Raw genomic sequence first — 18,795 nt, forward strand, 5'->3', positions numbered from 1 at the left:
AGAAGATAGTAAGCTCTTAATGGCTTCCATCAAGATGAGCAATTATAAAAGTCAGTAACCCTTTACAAAACATGGAAAGGGAAGTCCTCCTTTGATTCCCATCAGCTTCTCTAGATGCAGGGTTTCACCTGTAACCTCTGCTCATAACTTGTCTCAGCACAACTTCTAGCACAATTTGGTAAGGTAGTATATAAACTTGTATATATTACCTTGGGTTTTGAAACTGTTGAACTTTGAAGTATTCCAGAAGGAGACCCCTCTTCACCTGTCTGAAGAGGTTACAGTCACTTAACTCAGTTAAGCATCATGGTTGGCAGCAAAAACTAGGACTAACTTATCTTTCATTCTTCTGCTCCCTTTCAATATGTCTTAATTCTGCATGAAAGTTGGGAATAATTGCATTTTATGATCCGTCTTATTTTTGTATTTAACTAACAAGGAAATGCCATTTAAGTAATAAGTTTTATAAGCTACAAATAAATGCCATTTAAGCAGTGAGAATTATTTTAGTTCTTGTACAGTTGCAAGAAATTATTTAGTGAGGAACCATATTTTATGGTACTGTGCTGAAAAAGATATTTTTAGATATTTTTCCATTTTCTACATCTTACACTTGCAAGGAAAGATATTGACAGACCTTTTTTATTTTCATTTTTTTTTTAGGGTTCCAGTTCAGTTTTAAAGTTCAGCATAAACTTATTTAGAGCTGGTTAAATTCTTAGGAGCAATATGTCTGCTCTCACGTAGAACCATGTGCCAGCTACAGTTATATTGAAACAAGCTCAGATGGCTTTATGTCCCCACAGAGGATGGAGATTTAAACTTTGAACTCAAAAAAGGCATAAAGATCTTTAAGTAAAGACTGAGTAAACTGGCAACGCTCTGTGGGAAGTGAGTAATGGACAACTCTGCTTAGCAACCATTGTACTTGTAAATTTGAGCAATGTGTTTCTACTTAGGAGCAATTTCATTTGTGTATTTCAGAACACTGAAAAGGTCACCAATTTCTACATAGGCCCTCGTTGTATATTCCTTATATATCCAACACTCTGCTTGAGTGGAGGTTTGTGGAGCTGTAGCTGTGAGAATTCAGAGGGAAGAGAACTATGGATGCAGGAGACACAAACCTGGGGTGCTCTGACAACGGTTCTGTAAAGAAAGTTAAGCTGTGTGTCAAACAAATATCAACATTCATAATTCAGTAGTAAAGATCATGTTCTGACTGCCTTTCTGATATTTGAAGAATGACACTATTAGTTAGGGAAAACAAGAGCAGTCAAAATGTGGAGCTGACTGATAGTTAAATTTAACTAGAAACTGTAAAAATAGGTAACATGATAGCAACATGAGGATGTACTGTATAATGTCGTTTTTAATGCATCATTGTAACTTGACACTGGTCTTTCAGTCTAACAATAATTAACATCTCTTGACTGTTTGTATTTGGCTTACAGTATGTCTCGATGTTATGTGTTGGGAATTGTAAAAGGTGCATGATTGTGCTGTTTTTGTTCAGGTTGTTTCTAATTAATAACTTCACTGTCCAGTGTTCTTTCAATAAGGGTACCTAATACAATATTTACATTAATTTAGGTATAGAGAAACTGGCTTTTCAACCAAGCTGAATGATGCATCTCAATATATAACAAGAGCGAATGCATGTGTGCATATTTATGCATGTGTACACATACACATATATGTGTCTATTGGTTTAGACAAGACCTTCACTTCTTTCTTAGTCACCTTGAGCTTCTCAAATCTCAGGCATCTGGAAGGAATTGTGACTTTTCATGAAAGCTGAAAGTCATAAATCTCAAGATTAATTAATATACACTCTTATCATGATGTTCACTGGAGCTTCCTCTCTCCCCAAAATTCAGCACATTAAAGAACACTAAATGAAGGGCTAATGACTAACAGATGCCAGGTAATGCAGGATTCTTATACCTGCTTGAGTGGTTTAGTGAGTCGAGTGACTATGTCATTTTATCCCTTTTATCCTTTGAGTTTGTAACCACTAAATTACATACATGTTTTTTCCTCTTCTGATTCCACAATAGAAAGCCTTTACCTTTCTTTTATGTGCTAAATATCTGCTATTGTTTCATGCCAGAAACAAAATACTGACCTTTTGGGGTTCTTGGGCTGACCCAGCATAGTTGCTTTTCATTTGTTCAATTCTGTAGTATCTAAATTTTGAAATAGCTAATTATTTTTCCAGAGTCTTAGTAGTTTCTCTTTCAAGTGAGAGAGCAATAGCTTTCAATAAAGTTTGAAGTTTAGTAGTTAAAATATAGGGAATTTTTCAGGTCGTTAACATATTAACTAGAAGACTGTCTTTTCTGTAAGAGTTTAAATAATCAGAGAAGAAATAAACTCTGAATATGGACACTAATTCCAGTGGGGTTTGGATAAGTTTTAATCTTATACTTCAAATAATATTCTTGAAATATATTTCCAACATAAATTAAATGAAGAAAAGTTGGTATTAACTCTTAGAATAATAAAGATACTTTCAGTGTAATACATAAGTCTTAATAGCAATGCACGTACAAATCTATTTTAGCTAATGGTATCAAGTAGCCAAAATATATTTGGAACTGTGACAGGATTTGTGCAAGATTTCTCCTTTGAAAGGATGCGCCCAGATTTGAATTTCAAACACTACCTTTTGTAGCAGGTGGACAAAAGTAATCTTTTTTTATAAGAAAGCCAGCTAATGGCATGTCTGCCTCACATGCAGTTAAATCTTTGGTGATCAGCCTTGAATAGAGTATTTTATGTTTTGCTTTCTTTTCTTTGGATTTTGGTTTCGGTTTGGGGTTTTTTTCATTTGTTTTTTACTGTCAGTCTTTGCTGAGAAGTTCTGGACACCACTGTTAATAGTAAACTGTTCTCTGAAAGAAGTTTTGACAAAATCTCTAGTTTGAAATAGAAACTGGAAAAGTGCAAAGCTACTGGGAGGAAAGTGCCTTCCTCCACGTTGCCTGAGAATTAATTTATTTTTTTATGTGAAAGCAAAAAAAAGTCTTGATAGAAAAACTAATGGTGGCATGGTAGACTAAGACAACCTTATTTTGGTCTGAAAGTAATATACTGTTATACAGTAATATACTGTATTTATTGACTTGGAATTGCTTGAGTATTTTTTTCCATTGTTTTCCAAGCATCATTCTAAATATAATTTTCTGTTTGGTCACTACTTGGATAATGTGAATGGTACCCATTATTGAAAGGTAGTCTGTATTTGTACTAATACAGAGAATGCCAGTTTAGAAATGAGCCTGATTGCATGGTTCATTTTGTTCTCCTTTGTAGAGCCAGGCTGCGGCCCACTACAAAGGCACTAAACATGCCAAGAAGCTCAAAGCACTGGAAGCCATGAAAAATAAGCAGAAATCTGTTACTACCAAGGACAGCGCAAAGACTACCTTCACTTCCATCACTACCAATACCATCAATACCAGCTCTGACAAAACAGGTTAAGCGACAATCTTTGTTGGTTTTGTTTGTTTTGGTTTTGTTTTTTTTTTCTTGTTTAATTCCATGTCTGTTTGGTTATGTGCTTGCCACATTGACTCATGCTCGATCCATCTTTCTGTGTAATATAGATTTCTTTTAGTCTTTTCAATAGGCTGGTTGAGAGTATGATAGTCATGTAACCAATTTCTCTTAGTGAAAGAGGCTCTTCATTCTTTTAGGACAGAATGCAAGACTCATGACTTGATTAATTTTTATGGTGGCTAAACTGTTCCATATCAACTGATCTAAACCTCTTAGTCTGTATGCAGTGTCTCTCTATAAATAATTACCTATGGCACATTTCTTTTAACCTCAAACAACATAGCAAATTGCACTACTTGTGTCTAGAAGCCTCTTACAAAAGCATTGTTAGTAAAAATCTAATTTTCATAAATTTCAAACATTGCATTATTTTTTAAAATGGCTATTGCATGGTTCTGAGCTGGAAAATAGCTGTATAACCTCTACTTCACATAATCAGGTAAGTGCTATTGATGCCAATTATTCTGCTTAAATGAGCCTTCAGACTTAAATAATATCTTTTAAATTATTGTGTGGGTAAAAGGTATTCTTTGCAAATAAAATCTATGACAGTATTTGGTAAAGGCATCAGGTTTTGATTAAGCTCGCATTTTAAATATGCGGATATTGTGTCAGAAATTTTGAAGGGAAGTTGTAAGTTCACTGAAGAGTAGTCTAGTATCTCACTAGATATGACTGGTCTTGTGTATGAAGGGATACACTTTGCATATTTAGTCATAATCAGCGCCCCTTCCCCAAACAAGCCAAACCAAGTCTTGGCAAAAAAAGACAAAGCTGTGAAAAAGCAGAGATCTTTCTACTGATGCTGAAAACTGCTCATTTGGAACAGCTTCTGATGCAGGAAGTTTAGCATTGTAAATGGATGCACGCTAACCGGTTACAGTATAACAAAAAGTACCTTGTGGAAATGTGTAGTACTTTCCTTAAGATATATCTTTATTTTTTATAGACAGATACCTCTATGTCTATCTTTCTGTATATCTTTGCATATGTTTTGGTGGAGATTTATATACTAATTATAAGATTGCTTTAAAAAACAATTGTTACAATATTTTTGATTGTTGCAACAAAAAAAAGGAAATATTCTGGATACTTTTGTTTCTATGAGGAAAGAAATGAGGCATGGGAGAATAGGAACAAGGATGGGAAATGCTGAAAGCTATTTATGAAAATACATGTGTTTCTAAACATACAAATACCTTTAAAAGTCTCTGCTGCTGTTACCTGTTAGTATGTTCAGAACAGCAAGGAGGATGTTCTATGGAAAGACTGACTTATTATTTACAATATGTGATCTAGTAATTGGAGAAAATAACTGAAGAGAAAAAGAAATCTTTTGAAGCTTCAAAAGCTTTTTTCTTATGCTGCGTAAGTTTAAAGGATTTTCCAAGGTGCCTTAAAAACCAGTCTGAGTCTTTCCATCAGGCTTTGAATTAGATCCCTGGCAAGATATATGAACTGTCTTGTATCCAAGGTCAGTAGTACAAATCGGTTTTTATATCAGCATAAGTAAAAAAACTAGTTGCACACAAAAGCAATGGCCTTTGCAGGAGTTTCCTCAGATTTACGCATTGTTTGTGACTCCCTGGATTAATTTTATAGAATTTGTGTAAGTATATACATATGTACATGTATACATATATGTATTCTGCGTTAGAAGTACTGACCTTAATGGCATTCCAAAAGACACATATTGATGTTAATTGACAAATAGCCCAAAATCTGACAAGTTCCCAAAATACTAAGCACTATATTCAACTCGTGGCAAAAGCTCTATTCAACCGATGACCTTCAAAGAAAAGCAACCAGTTCTATCCAAGTGCAGTTATTACAGGTCAGCATGAATGTGACTGGCAGTAGAATAGCATCCATGGTGCAAATCGACCTTTGTAGAATTAAGCATGTGTGCATAGTTGGATTAAAAAGAAAAAAAAAAAAAGGGAAAAAAAAATTGGTCAGGCAAAAGGGTGACATTTTCTGTTAAACATGACAAGTTAAAAATTTCATAAATCAGATTTTCTTTCCTTTCCAGTTGTTCTGTGTCTTGTATTTGCTTGATAGAACTCTTAAGGGCAAAATTATTTCTGAAGGCTAGAATAACATCAGAATACACTTGTGCTATGTGAGTTTAAACATTTGTAAATGATTGTTGTAAAAGTCAAATATTCTGATAGTAATATGCAGTTCTGAGGGAACAGTTGTACTAATGGATGTAATTCATTAGTTACTCTTTCATAACTAGAAATAATTTCTGTTACTAAGTCCCTGCACTTGTGATAATTTCAAACAAAAGCTTTTTCTACATCATTTTAAAGCTCTCTGCTGAAGATTAATACCTGATCCCAAATACACTGAGAATAGGGTCATGTTCATATCACCTCCAATATATCATGTACAGCAGTGGTTAAATGGTGAATTACATGTCAGTCACAGCACATTGGTCAGGACTTCAGTTCACTGGTTCTGTGTACCCTTAGCAGTTCCAGCAAACAACGTCATCAGGAAATCTGCAGTGCTATACATTGAAGATTATGAAAAAGACCACACAGTATACTAACTGATTCAAGAGCTAAAGCAGTAATTTGTTATGCTGCTTATTCTGGAACTATTTTGTTAGATGTGGTGCCAGAATGTGTTATTGCAATAAATAATGGAGACTGTGCAACCCACAATGTAAGCAGACTCCCTAAAACCTTTCGTAAATGATTCCTAGTGCTTGAACTAGCCATTAAGGAGAAAATATAAAATATAGGGTCATTTTGCTCCTTCTGTGAAAATCACAATTTTTTATTACCCCTTTAAATAAACTTTTAGAATTATTAGAAGTCTTGAACTTGGGAAATCTTTGGGGAAATGAATTAGCATGAAGAGTTATGTTGGCAGTCACATAATGGACAATGCCATTCTCAACATGTGGGAACTTTGTTACCAATTCTATTCCTGAATAAACTTCTTTCATTTATATTTACCATTTATTATGTGATACCTGTAGTCACTCAGGACAGAAAAACAGAAAGGGTGACCATTCCAAAGACAAGCCTGCTTTATGGCAGCATACAAGACCGATTGCAGTATTTCTTGATTCTCCAATTCAGGAGTGACAATAAAAATTCATATTTTCACTACATATGCGTACATCTTACCTGGCATAAAGTTGTTTAGCATTCTTGATAGCTTTAAACTTTGCCCCTCCTTTCTGCCAACGTATATTTTCCTTATGAGGATGCTTCACACCTTCACTTTGGCTGTAAGGACAGATACATTAGTAACACCTTTCAGAATATATTTAGATAGATTGTGTGCTCTCATCCTAACTATATGTCCTGTCAGGTAAAGCCATGATCCTGCATTTAGATTTTTGAACGTAGAGTAAGTGTCTAAAATTATATCCATGTAAAATGATATCCCTATAGTTGTTGCATATGTCTAAATATTGATCTTTCCAAAGCTATTTGACGTTAAAAAGAACCCTCCATGACCACATTATCACGAATTAGTTCTTGAACATTTGGGCTATTTTTCTTTGTTTATTTATTCAGCAGAGGATTTAGCATGAGTTAGATCATTTGTTATCAACAAAGAGGAAGGAATAGATCTTTCCAAGAGGGAAAAACAAGTCACTGGGAGCCATCACTATGGGAAAGTCTTTAATGTTGCTTTTGAATGTTATATACTGTGTCTTAATTCCTCTGTATTTAAATGCAATGAACAGCTCTTAAAAACAGAGAAAAATGTGATGAACAGAAAAAGCGTGTATCTGGGCCAAGGTACAGACAAGATCGTCTATCATTAGCACAGTCTTAGCAGCTAAGAGACCCCTGTGCTGTCAGAGAACCAAATGCTGGCACCTGTCCTAAAGAGCTTACAGTCTACATGTAAGATGAGAGACAACTTAGGGAGACAGACACTGTTAATGTAATAGGCAGGTGTTTTAAATGAGCAGTAACACAAACATGTTCAAGTGATAAAGGCCTCACAAGAGATGAAAACAGTTAAGGACAGATTTGAAGGAAAAGGAGGGTTTTTTTTCAGATCCTGAATGTATGTGTGGGTAACAGCATGAGAGAAAACACAAGTTCTTTTATTTTTCTTTCATTGGCACGTATGAAAAACCTTATCTGTGGGAAAATTTTAGTTGAGCTACCCCTTTCCACTTTTCCAGTCCATTTTTTTTTCTTTTTCTTGTTATCTTAGAACTGATAGAATATTTCTATCAGTCTAGCAAGGTCTCAAGCGTAAAAAAGGAAGGCAGGAAGGAGAAAGAAATTGGAAATGATGTGATAAGTCAGGGTAAACTTTGAAGTAGGAAGAAAGGAAGATGGCATGAAATGGAGAGGTTCAGGGAGATATGTTGGAGTTTGGCTGCCACAACAGGATTGCAGAGTTTTTGAGGCTCTGTGAAGGGACCTCAAAAAAGACATCTGGACGTTGAGACGGTCACCTCTATAGATCAGAGCAAAGTCAGCTAGAGCAGGATGCTCAGTATCTTTTTCAGTTGAGTTTTGAATATCTTCAAAACTTTTTGCTGGGCAACCCATTCTACTATTTGATCACCTTCAGAATATAGAAGAATGAAGAGGTTTTTCTTGTATTTAAGTCCAATCTCCTGTAATTCAGTTTGTAACTTTTGTGTCACTGGGCATCACTGAAATGACTCTCTGGCTCTGTCTTTTTTACTCCCTAACCCTGACCCCATCAGGTATTTATACACACTGCTGCCTTATGTTTCAAGTGCCATCCACCAGGATCCCAGGTCCTTCTCCAGAAAGGTCTGCTTTCCAGACAATCAGCCTCCAGCCCAGAATGGTGTGTTGGGGTTATTGCTTCCCAGTTGTGTGACTTTGGCATTTCCCTTCATTGAACTTCAAGGGACTCTTGCTGTCCCATTTCTTCAACCTGTCCAGGTCCCTCTGAATGGCAACACACCCATCTGGTGTACCAGGCACTCCTCCCAGTTTTTTATCATCAGCAAACTTCCTGAGGGTGCACTCTGTCCCATTGTCCAGGTCTCTAATGGAGACTTTAAACAATGGCATTAATATCAGTTCCTGGAGGACTCCAACTTTGTGCTGGTGACCACAACCCTTTGAGCCTGGCAGTTCATCCAGCATTTTTTCTATTATCCTTTGTGTCTTTTTGTAAAAATGAGAACTAAGAAACTGTATGAAAAAATAAGAATAAGCTCAAAGAAAAGAACTAAAATAGAAATGAGTAAAACTTATCCAAATCTCTACATTCTGCTAATGCATGGTTTAATATGTTTGCACTATTTTCCCACTAGGCAAATCACATTGTATAACAGTAATGTATGTTACACAAATTCAATGTATTTAACATGCAATTAAAATTAAAAAAAGATAATTGATGGTTGAAGTGCAAAGCTCTTTCCCTTGCATTTTAAATTCTTTCTTTCTTTCTGTTGAAATATGTGAAAAATTCATAGTTCTTATTTTCAGAGCTGTTTTATTCTTTTTAAGTGTACTTCATGCCCTGTTATATATGCTGTGTTGCCTTTGTGTATTGTTCCTTTTCTATTAATTCCATAGTGCATTTTGTCAACCTTGCAACCTTTAACTGTTTTTGTGGGATGAGTCAATAGTCTACAGATACTGGGAGTAGAAGCTAATGCAGAGCTGTTGCCTTAACGTCAGCTTACACTGGAGCTGAAGGTGGTCTGTAGATGTGTAGGGAGTAGCAATAATGCGTTGTGCAGTACACACCATGTCTTATGCCATTACTGAGAGGGAGAACTTAGCTTCAAATGCAAGGAGTGTTTTAACAAAACTAAATCTAATGAACTGCTTAGACTATCCATCTGTAGTTTTTGATTTATTGAACATATGAAGGAGAGAAGGACAGAGGTTATTAAATGTAATACCCATGGAGAGCTTAGGTGGAATTTCCTTGACAAACTATAGACATACGTATTGATGCTAATTGCAGTGGGTTCTCCTTAGTGTGAGAGGAAATCACGTCAATGAAGTCTAGGGCTCAATTCATCTTATTCTAAAGTAAACGTGTCTAATAAACCAAATGAATGGTGAAGACCTGAGTAAAAGTATAAAAAATGCTGAGACAAATTCCAACCTCAGTGAGCAAATTGCCCTTTCCTTCACTGTGTCCATTTTTCCCCCCCCAGGTTTTGATTCTTTTTAACCAAATCATTAATTGCTCTGTAAGAATTTGATGCTCAGTGTTCAAAGTCTGAGTTGTCTTAGTCAATTCTGCCTGATCATGTAATAAATGACATTATTTCTGTCCATCAAGTAAAAATTTTAATATGCTTTTGAACAGCATTTTTTAATTTCCCACTGATTAGAAGAAGTTTCTTGATTATTTTTTGTGTGTGTGTGTTTGTTTCAAAAAGAGCCTGAACCTTTTTCTCATCTAATTTTTTAGACATGGAAAGAAAATTATTGCCTAATAAAGGAAAAGTGCTGGAGTATGTATGCTTAAGCATTAAAATACTAACATCATCTTTCTCATATTACATTCAACCATAAGTGTCCTAGTGAACACATCCTGTTGGGACATTGTGTCTCTTTCAGGTCTCTAGTAAGGAGTCAAGAGACTCTTTGCTATTAGTCAGTGTGTGTTATTTATTTAAGATTCAAAACTTCTTGAAATCACAGGAAGTTTTCAAACATAGTGCTCAAATGAAAACTTGGTCACATGAATCTTTATAGAAGGACAGCATATAATTGACTAGTACTATACTGTAATGATTTCATTTAAAAATATGAAGAAATATTGTTTGAATATATTGATATGAATATGTTTCTGCATGTTTGTTTGCCTTTCTCTGTTCAAGACAGGCAATTAACTGTTGTTTCCTCCAATATCATGGATTAGCATACCTTGCTTGCTTTCTTTTATCTCTTAGATAGTCAAAGCCATGTGTACATTAGTTCTGTGTATAAATGTATTTGTGCAGTTCCTGGTTCAGCTCCAGTACCTGTAATGGAAAGGAACTCCCATTTGAAAATGAAAATTAGTTTCCTCTTATCTCTTCTTTCCTTTTATTTCCACTTTCATTTTATCTCCCTTACATTCAGCTTTTGAGCTTATTTTCTTTTTCTATTATAAACATACGTTTTGGTAATGGCTAGGCTTTAAGGTTTATAGAGCTTCCATATATTTAAGAGCTTCCATATATTAAGAAGTGTTACATTATTTCTGGCGTTTTTTGGTGTAGCTACGGTATTTTATCATTTAATCTTTGAGTTGTCTGTTTAACCCTTTGTCCTTAATGGCAAACACTGTAACTTTTCCTTTCTTAAGGAAAGCTGTGGAAGACATGCTGCTGTATTTATGACATTAATATATATTTAATTAAAAGTGCCACTGCCTATTTATTAGCATTTTTCTAGACAGCAGATTTTCTTGTAATCTTTTTTACCTAAAAGAAATTCTATTTCTAGTAATGATGCAAATGTCAACTGTATTTAAAATTCAAAATAGTATTTAATACTATTTAAAATATGCTGGTGGATGTAGAAGGATTTTACTGTGTAAACCCAGTATGCAATTTGCTGGTACAGCTTAGACTGTGGATATCTTTGTATATGTAATTATTATATTAAGGATGTTTAATCTAAGAAGACAATTCAGTGCAGTCTGTTTGTATAACTTAGCTGTTGTTTTGTTTCCATATACTTTATTATATTTTAAAGTGTGCTTTTGTTTTGGCAAGTGATTTCTTCAGAACATTTCAGCTTTGCTTAGGGCACAGCAGAATTAACAGGTTAATTCTGGGTTTAGGCTTGTGAGATCCTGAATGTAAATTTATTTCCTTTACAAGTCAATGTTTTGGTACACATCAAAACAGAACAATGACCTTGAAGGTTTAATTTATAAGGATTTTTACTTCATGTTAACTTTTTTGAGATATTTGAGTGGAGGATTCCAAAGTTACAAGTGTGAAATAATAAATGAGTAGTAAGTGCTTGGTGACTAGCACAACACAGATGGCTTTCTGAGCCAGCTATAGGACTTCATGGTGAACTTTGCAGTCACCCAGTTCTGAAAGTTCAACTTTTTCTTTTTTTTAATTTTATTTGAATGAAAAATCTTTAAAAGAAACTATAGTCTGAAAGACATGTTATTACTTTCTGATTGTCTTATCATTTGCTTGGGAATTGGAAATTACTGATACACAGCTATCAGTTCTCTTAATCACATGCTTGGAAAATTCAGCCCAAACCATTAAAATTTAACTGTGCTACACCATCTTTCACTTTAAATCACCTATGCTTTGACTTTTCCTTACTTCAGACAATCTGTAGCTAACTGCAGCACAAAATGTTATCAGCATTCCACAGACTGTTGTACCAATTTTGCATTAGAGCTCGATGGTAATTTGGAAGACAATAGCTCCTCTTTTGATCTCTGTGTAGAACTAGGGCTTTTTCTTTCTTTCAGAGTGTAGCTAAGTGGCAATATAAAAATTACAGTAATTTATGTGTGCCGCAATTGATCATGAATGTGCAATAAAATCCTTCTTTGCTTGCATCTACGTACGCTGAGAGCTTCGTCATATGAACACCATGTGTTTTCTGTGGACCCAGCTGCTTTTGATTGGGATTGCCTTGGCAACAATTTTATGCTTGAATAATCCTGCAGATAGAAACTGCTGTCAGTCACAACATCTGTATCAGCCTGTTGAATCAATATGAAAGTCCAGTTCTAACAATGGTATTGTTTGTAGGTCTGAAAATCTTTTTTTGTATTGAAATATTAAATAGGGTATTTCATAGTATCTCAGGGAAATGTCAGCATGATTGCTGCATGCCCATAATTGTATCTACTAGAAATCTTGGGAGTAACCTTCTGTTTATCAGATATCTGTTTATCAGTTATTCATCAGTAACGCACTAAAAGCTGGATCAAGCACCGTATCATGTATCTGCCTAATGACTCATTTGTCATGGTGTGCTTTGTTTTTGTGTTGGGAATGGCACTGACACTAGCTAGTAGGACAGGCCTGAAGGCTCTGCATTTGTAGCTGTTGGGATTTCAAAAAAATTTTGCTACTGGAGTCCTAGATATTCTTTCGAGTTTTTGTTGTAAAACATCAGATTCAGAAGCCTGTTACTATTGCATAGTTGTTTATTTTGGAATGGAGCAGAAAATTCTTGATCCCATGTCATCAGCTAAGTGGTCAGTTTTTGTGAGTCTGGAATTTTTCAAATGAGGTCTACTTTGAGGGCAACAGAAGAGTAGGTAGGTCTTCATTTAAGTGATCCATGTTTTTTCAAGCTGATATCATATTGGCTAGACAATATAGAAATAGGAAGTAGTTGGTTTTTATTTGTTTGAGGACTGGGTTGGTTTATGTGTGGGACATTTCTAAGGCAAAGGTGACATCATCTCCAACGAGTAGTATTCAAAACTACTGTAGAATATTAAGAACAATTTTATTTTGCAACAGTGATATTTAGTCTGTCTTCTATTTGGTATTCCACATCTTTCAATAATGTATTTAAAATACTAGCAGATCAGTGATTTCTTCCCTCAGCTAGAGAAGCCTCATAAGTGACATTTTTCTGTACTATGTCATTCCTTTGCTAAAATATACCGTCCACTTACTGTATTAATTGAGATAGACTTTGCAAATATTCATTTTATATTTGGTCCTAGTCAAACAAAGATAAAACAAAGTATCAGACAGGACCAAATACTTTCTCAGTTCCTGCCTATCATTGTCTCCCTTCTTTACCTCTAAAAAAGAAGAAAATAAATAAGAAATATATTGTGTTTTTAATTATTGAATATATGGAAAAATACAAAAATTCATCTAACATCAGGTTGTTTTAAGGTTTGCAGGCACTTTACTTGTAAATCATAGAAATAAGCCTAAATTAAGCTTATGCTTAGTAAGGTGCCTTCAGCACCAGCAAACATCAAGTTATCTTGAGATAATGCGTAGCTGTGACTGCAATATCTGTGTAAGGAGGGAAATAAACATGTGGTTGGACTTCATGTACCTGAACTCTGTGCTTTTTAGGCTTAATGTAGTTTTCCATGTACTGAATGGCTTGCTTATAGGCAATTCCAGGAGGACACACCTATAATTTCAGAATAGGTGTGTTAAGAGTCTCTTATTCTCAAAATCCTTTGAGAATATATAGTGTTTCAAACAACTTGAAGAATCATTGTGTATTTCTCATTTCATCTTTGTGCATTCTGTACTCCATCGTGATACATCAAATAGCAGTCTCCCAGTATTAAAACTCTTGTTTTATGGCATGTCCATAGTGGAAATAATATAAACGGAGCTAGAACAATTTATGTAAATCAGAAACTAAGAACTACAGAATATTATTATAGGAAACAAATGGATACAAGAATAAATATAGGCTCATAAAGGGAACTAAAAAGATGCTTTTAAGAATAACCCGAACCAAGGAACTGTGTCTGATTGATTTGAGAAGGGTAAAAAACAGGTTACTGGTGATTTGAGAAGGGTAAAAAACAGGTTACTGGTTTCTACAGAGCACACCATTATCATACATCAGCTCATTGGCAACAATGAACTGCGGAGACGAAGAGGCACCAAAGGTGGATGTAGTGGCTGGCCAACTCTGACAATATGAAGAAAGTCTTCGTACTACCCTGCAGGCTTGCATCTCAGCTGAAAGACTGTCCAAGAAAAAAGAAAGCCTGTTCAAAAAACTGTTCTGGGAGTTCCAGCAGCTCAAAGAGGATAGGTCTTAATCTCCACCTGTACAGACCTCTATCTAGGCTATTAGGCATAACTATTTTTCTGATCAAGAGAGAGGAGGCAAAGGGTACACACCATGAGGCACTCTGTGGTTTTACCTCCATGACCACAGAGAGAACACGAGGAATTGAGATGGACAACCTACCTCGATTCTACAGGCACGGGTACCTAAGTTACAAGGAAGAACAATCACAAAATGGGATCCCTCCAGGAAAAGTGCCTTTCCAATGGCCAGTTGTCCACAAAAAGCAGAAGGGTTTCTGATCCTCTTGAAGGAACTTCCAATTTGTATTTCCAAGAATTGAATAACAAGGATGGGATTCAAACCCACTTGAGCCACACTCATTGATGCTGGATACTTCATTTGGAACTAGAGTGGCCCTGCCACCCAGCAGCTTTCTTGAGATTGACATCTTCAACCCACAGACTGTGGGCAAAGACCATGCCATCAGCTGCAAGCTCCAGATGCAGCATGGCACAATTCCAACACCAAATACGCCATCTCTCCTGCCCTGAAATACTGCTATGACGCATGGAGCCCAAAGTTATGGACTGAATGAACTCAATGGACATTTTAGAGGGATAACCCACAGACTAAGGGAATATCTGTTTCTGTGTATATATATACATACGATATATCTCAAAGACAGGAAAAGTAGTGGTTACAATTAAAAGTGTAAGGCTTGGGAATGATGTAAATGGTATAGAATAAGCAGTGGATACTGTCCTGGTTTCAGCTGGGAAAGAGTTAATTTTCTTTCTAGTGATTGCTGGAGAAGGAATGTCAATAATACCTACTGTTATATTGTTTTAGTTGTTGGTAAGGGACATTTGTAATTTTCAAGGACTCTTTTCATCTTCCCATAGAAACTGAGGAGGAGCATAGACAGAACAATGGAATGGCCAATGGAATATTCTGTACCATAGGTGTCATGCTCAGTATATAAATGGGGGTTGGCCGAAGTACTGGGGGGAATCCACGATCACTGCTCGGAAAGGTACCAATTCACTGGGTGGTCAGAGTGACTTTGTATTATTATTGTTATTTTCTTTTTTCATTACTGTTCTGTTAAACTGTCTTCACCTCAACCCACTTTTTTTTTTCCTTTCGCCTCCTTTTCTCCCTCTTCTTCCTGCCATTCTGGAGGAAAGGGGAAGAACTGCACGAGTGGTTGCATGGTCCTAGCTGTTGGCTGGGGTTAAACCAGGACACTTACTTATGTAAACTTGATGATAATGTTGATGTTTAAATGCTTTCCGTGCTAATGGTAACATTAAGCGTATTTAACCACAAGTACCAAATTAGACAACAGATCAGGAAAAGTTGCATATGAAAATTTTAAAAGAAGCAGATAGAGAGCTTTCTGGATAAACTGTTTTGGTTTTCTGTATATTGTAGACACGGTAGAAAATCTAGAGGACTGGAAGAAATTTCATGTTGTGTCCGTATTCACGAAAGGTAACAGGATGAATGAAATATTTATAGGTCTATCATCTGACACTAGTATTGGGAAAAATAAAGCAAGAGCTGACAGGGGGCTTAAGTACTGAAGTAAATGAGAACAATTATACAATGGCAATGAGTATCAATTGATAGAAAGTTAGACTTTCCTACTGAAAATTATTTTTATGAGGTTGCATATTTGATTGATAAAGGATAAGCATGCTGATGCTTTGTGTTTGCACACTTCTAGAATGTGCAGAGATTAAAAATTATCTAAGGTACTGGAATGATATAGAATGAATGTGGAACACCTAAAGTGGATTTAAGCCTGCTAAATATAGGCCGTGGAATGCAATCATGAGGTACAAGTTGGTGTCAAAATATTCCAGTGAAATCCTCTTGGAATAAGGTCTTAACTCCAGTCTAATCTTACATCATTTTACCTGCATGTAATTACAAATTCAATTTGTAATTGCAAATAGCACAAAAACTGGAGTTCTGGGCAAGTAATAAAGATGAGCTGGAAATTCAGTGAATCAAATACTTTTAATACCATCGAACGTATTGTTCTCAGATTAGAACAATAAAGAATTTATTGAAAAGTTGGGACACTTCATGTAAAGATGAAGGTAACTTGGGAGTATGTGGTTAAATATCAGCTATACAGGAATGACTGGAGTAGTGATGTTTCCAAAGTCTTGTGAAAAAGACTTTTTTGAGGATAATGGAGGAATGTAAAGATTTTAGTTTCTTTTATTACTGTAAATGAACTATGTTATCTATTGTTTTTCAAAGAATATAATCAAATTGAGTGGAAATTTAGGGAAGGTTTGATACAACTATGAAGAAGAATGGTTGAATAGTGAAAGACCTAATGAGATAGATGCATTCAACTTCAGCATTAACTTTATCAAATATGATGTAAGCAGTATTTTGATTGCAGTCTATAAAAATTTGCATGAAAACAACAATCTAATAGGAAAACAACTCCTAGTACTTGGGAGGTCTGGCAGTATGCAAAGACTGCAAGCAGAAAATAGTTAGCTTCATTCCACAATCAAGACAAAACATTTTTAACACTGAGAGGGATTGTACCATGCATAAAATCTCATGTGGGATTCTAATAATCATTTGACCAAAGCTATTAGGTTTGACTCAGGAATTAATAATGGAAGTCCTCCGGGCAATGCTCTGTTGTATGTCAGAGAAAAGTGTGTATTTTTTTCTGGCTGCAAGTATATAATTTGTCTTCCTGACTCCTCCCAGAAAACAAGTCTTTGCTGCCTGGAGACTGCAAATCTTGTGTATTATATATTTGAGGTGTTCTGTAACAAAGTCCTTTATGTGGCACATTTAATAGTACTTAAATTTAAACACCAGACCAATTCAATTTACTTTAGTCAAAACGCATTTTGAAAGCTCAAGAATTGATTCTTGAAGTATGTCCTACCTAAGCCATAATATTTTACCTTTCTGTGTTTTGTACAGAACTGGACAAGTGAATAGTACTTGATTAAATAAAACCCTAGAAAATTATAATTGCTGGTATAGATTTTTCTGCATAGACAAAGGCTTTATGGTGCAAAGCTGCCTGTCCCTTGTCTCAGTGTTGTTAATTGTCACAAAATTGACTCCAGATAATTAAAGGTGTGTTATTTCTCAGGAAGACTAATTTCTTTCTATTATTATACCTGCTTTACTATTTTCGTTTTCTGTCATTACTAAAATTCAAATTAAGTGAGAACGAAAATCCATGCTTTAATTCCCAAGTTGTATACTTTCAAGCATTGTTCCTACTTCTTTCAATTGGAATTTAGTACTCTTTCTACTTCCTTGTTCCACCTCTGATTAAAGACCTATAATAAGCATTTTAGGAGATTCGGGAGGATCTACTTACTCAATCCAGTAGATTTGCACTGATCAAAGCATGGGTAGTACTTTTAGTAACCCATGTTTCCAACTAAATATTACAGAGAATGCAAATTTAAAAAATCGGACTTTTTTATCTCACTTTTCAAATTATCTCATTTATGCGTGCAAATAGCCATTTTCTTACATTAGAGCACTCAAAGGAACTCTTTAGTTCATTCACCTTATCAGAGGAGTTCTGAGACAGCTGCCATGCAGTTTTAATCCCTTCGTTTGCTCCATTTTACTATTTCTCATTCATTTTCTGCTCTGCTGGTTTAATAGCTGCAAGTTTCCAGCATCGTCTTAGCAAATCCATCTGAAAGTTGCATCAACAGATTACCCACTTCAGCCATCTAGTCAATTTGCTTCCAGTAGTTGCCCCTAATAAACCAGCATTTCCCAGTAGGGAAAGATGCTTACTTTTTTTCCTGCTTTTAAGTATAAGGAAATATCAGCAGCTGTTGATGGCAATACATAGGGAGCTTGAAACATGGCAGGATCTAGGCAAACGACATTGTCATGCTTTTCCTGCACATGCTTCCGAGTTGCTAGTTCCTTGTTACACCAGCAGATGCGGGGCAAGGGCAATGGTTTGGAGAAGGGTTAGTGCGTTATCTCTCTTTGAACTAGAGTATGTAGTGTAAGTAAGCTTCAGCAGCACCATTTGATAGATCGTTACTGGGGATACCTCTAGCGTGTGTGTGCACAGGCGTGACAATGCTCGCAGTCCCTGGGAGCGTGCTGCTTGGGGAAAGCTTCTGTACAAAATGAATGGCATGGGTGGCAGTACCTCATAATGAGAATCAGCTCTTTTATTTCAAACTGCTAAGATTAGGGAAGCTTTAACCCAATAACATGCTCTAGCTCTAGGCAATCCTGCTTCAGCAGGGGAGTTGGACTAGATGATCTCTATGGTCCCTTCCAACTCTAGAAATTCAGTGAAATTCAGTGAAATTCAGTGAAATAACTATTGCCTTTGTGGCAATAAATTTATGACTGACACTTCCTTCATGAAAATCCGCACATGCTAATCCATCTACAAGATTTTTTTTCTGGAGGCACAAGTCAGGTAGCGGTTTTTGTTTAAATGTAAATAAATTCATGCATGTTACCTGGATGGTCAGATACCAAGATGAAGAGGGGAACTAGAAGG

At 35.7% G+C, this 18,795-nt stretch overlaps 1 protein-coding gene across 5 annotated transcripts in view; it reads left to right on the forward strand.

Moving 5' to 3' along the window:
* The window catches only part of ZNF385D (zinc finger protein 385D), a 415,254-nt gene that overhangs the window by 344,509 nt on the left and 51,950 nt on the right, over positions 1-18,795 (forward strand). For all 5 annotated transcript variants that reach the window (XM_014937864.1, XM_014937862.1, XM_014937863.1 and 2 more), the window contains one exon: positions 3,319-3,481. In XM_014937864.1, coding sequence (XP_014793350.1) covers positions 3,319-3,481 — 163 coding nt within the window. The remainder of the gene's footprint in view (positions 1-3,318; positions 3,482-18,795) is intronic.

This window comes from Calidris pugnax, unplaced genomic scaffold (genome assembly GCF_001431845.1).
Source record: "Calidris pugnax isolate Ruff unplaced genomic scaffold, ASM143184v1 scaffold11, whole genome shotgun sequence".
NCBI lineage: Eukaryota > Metazoa > Chordata > Aves > Charadriiformes > Scolopacidae > Calidris > Calidris pugnax.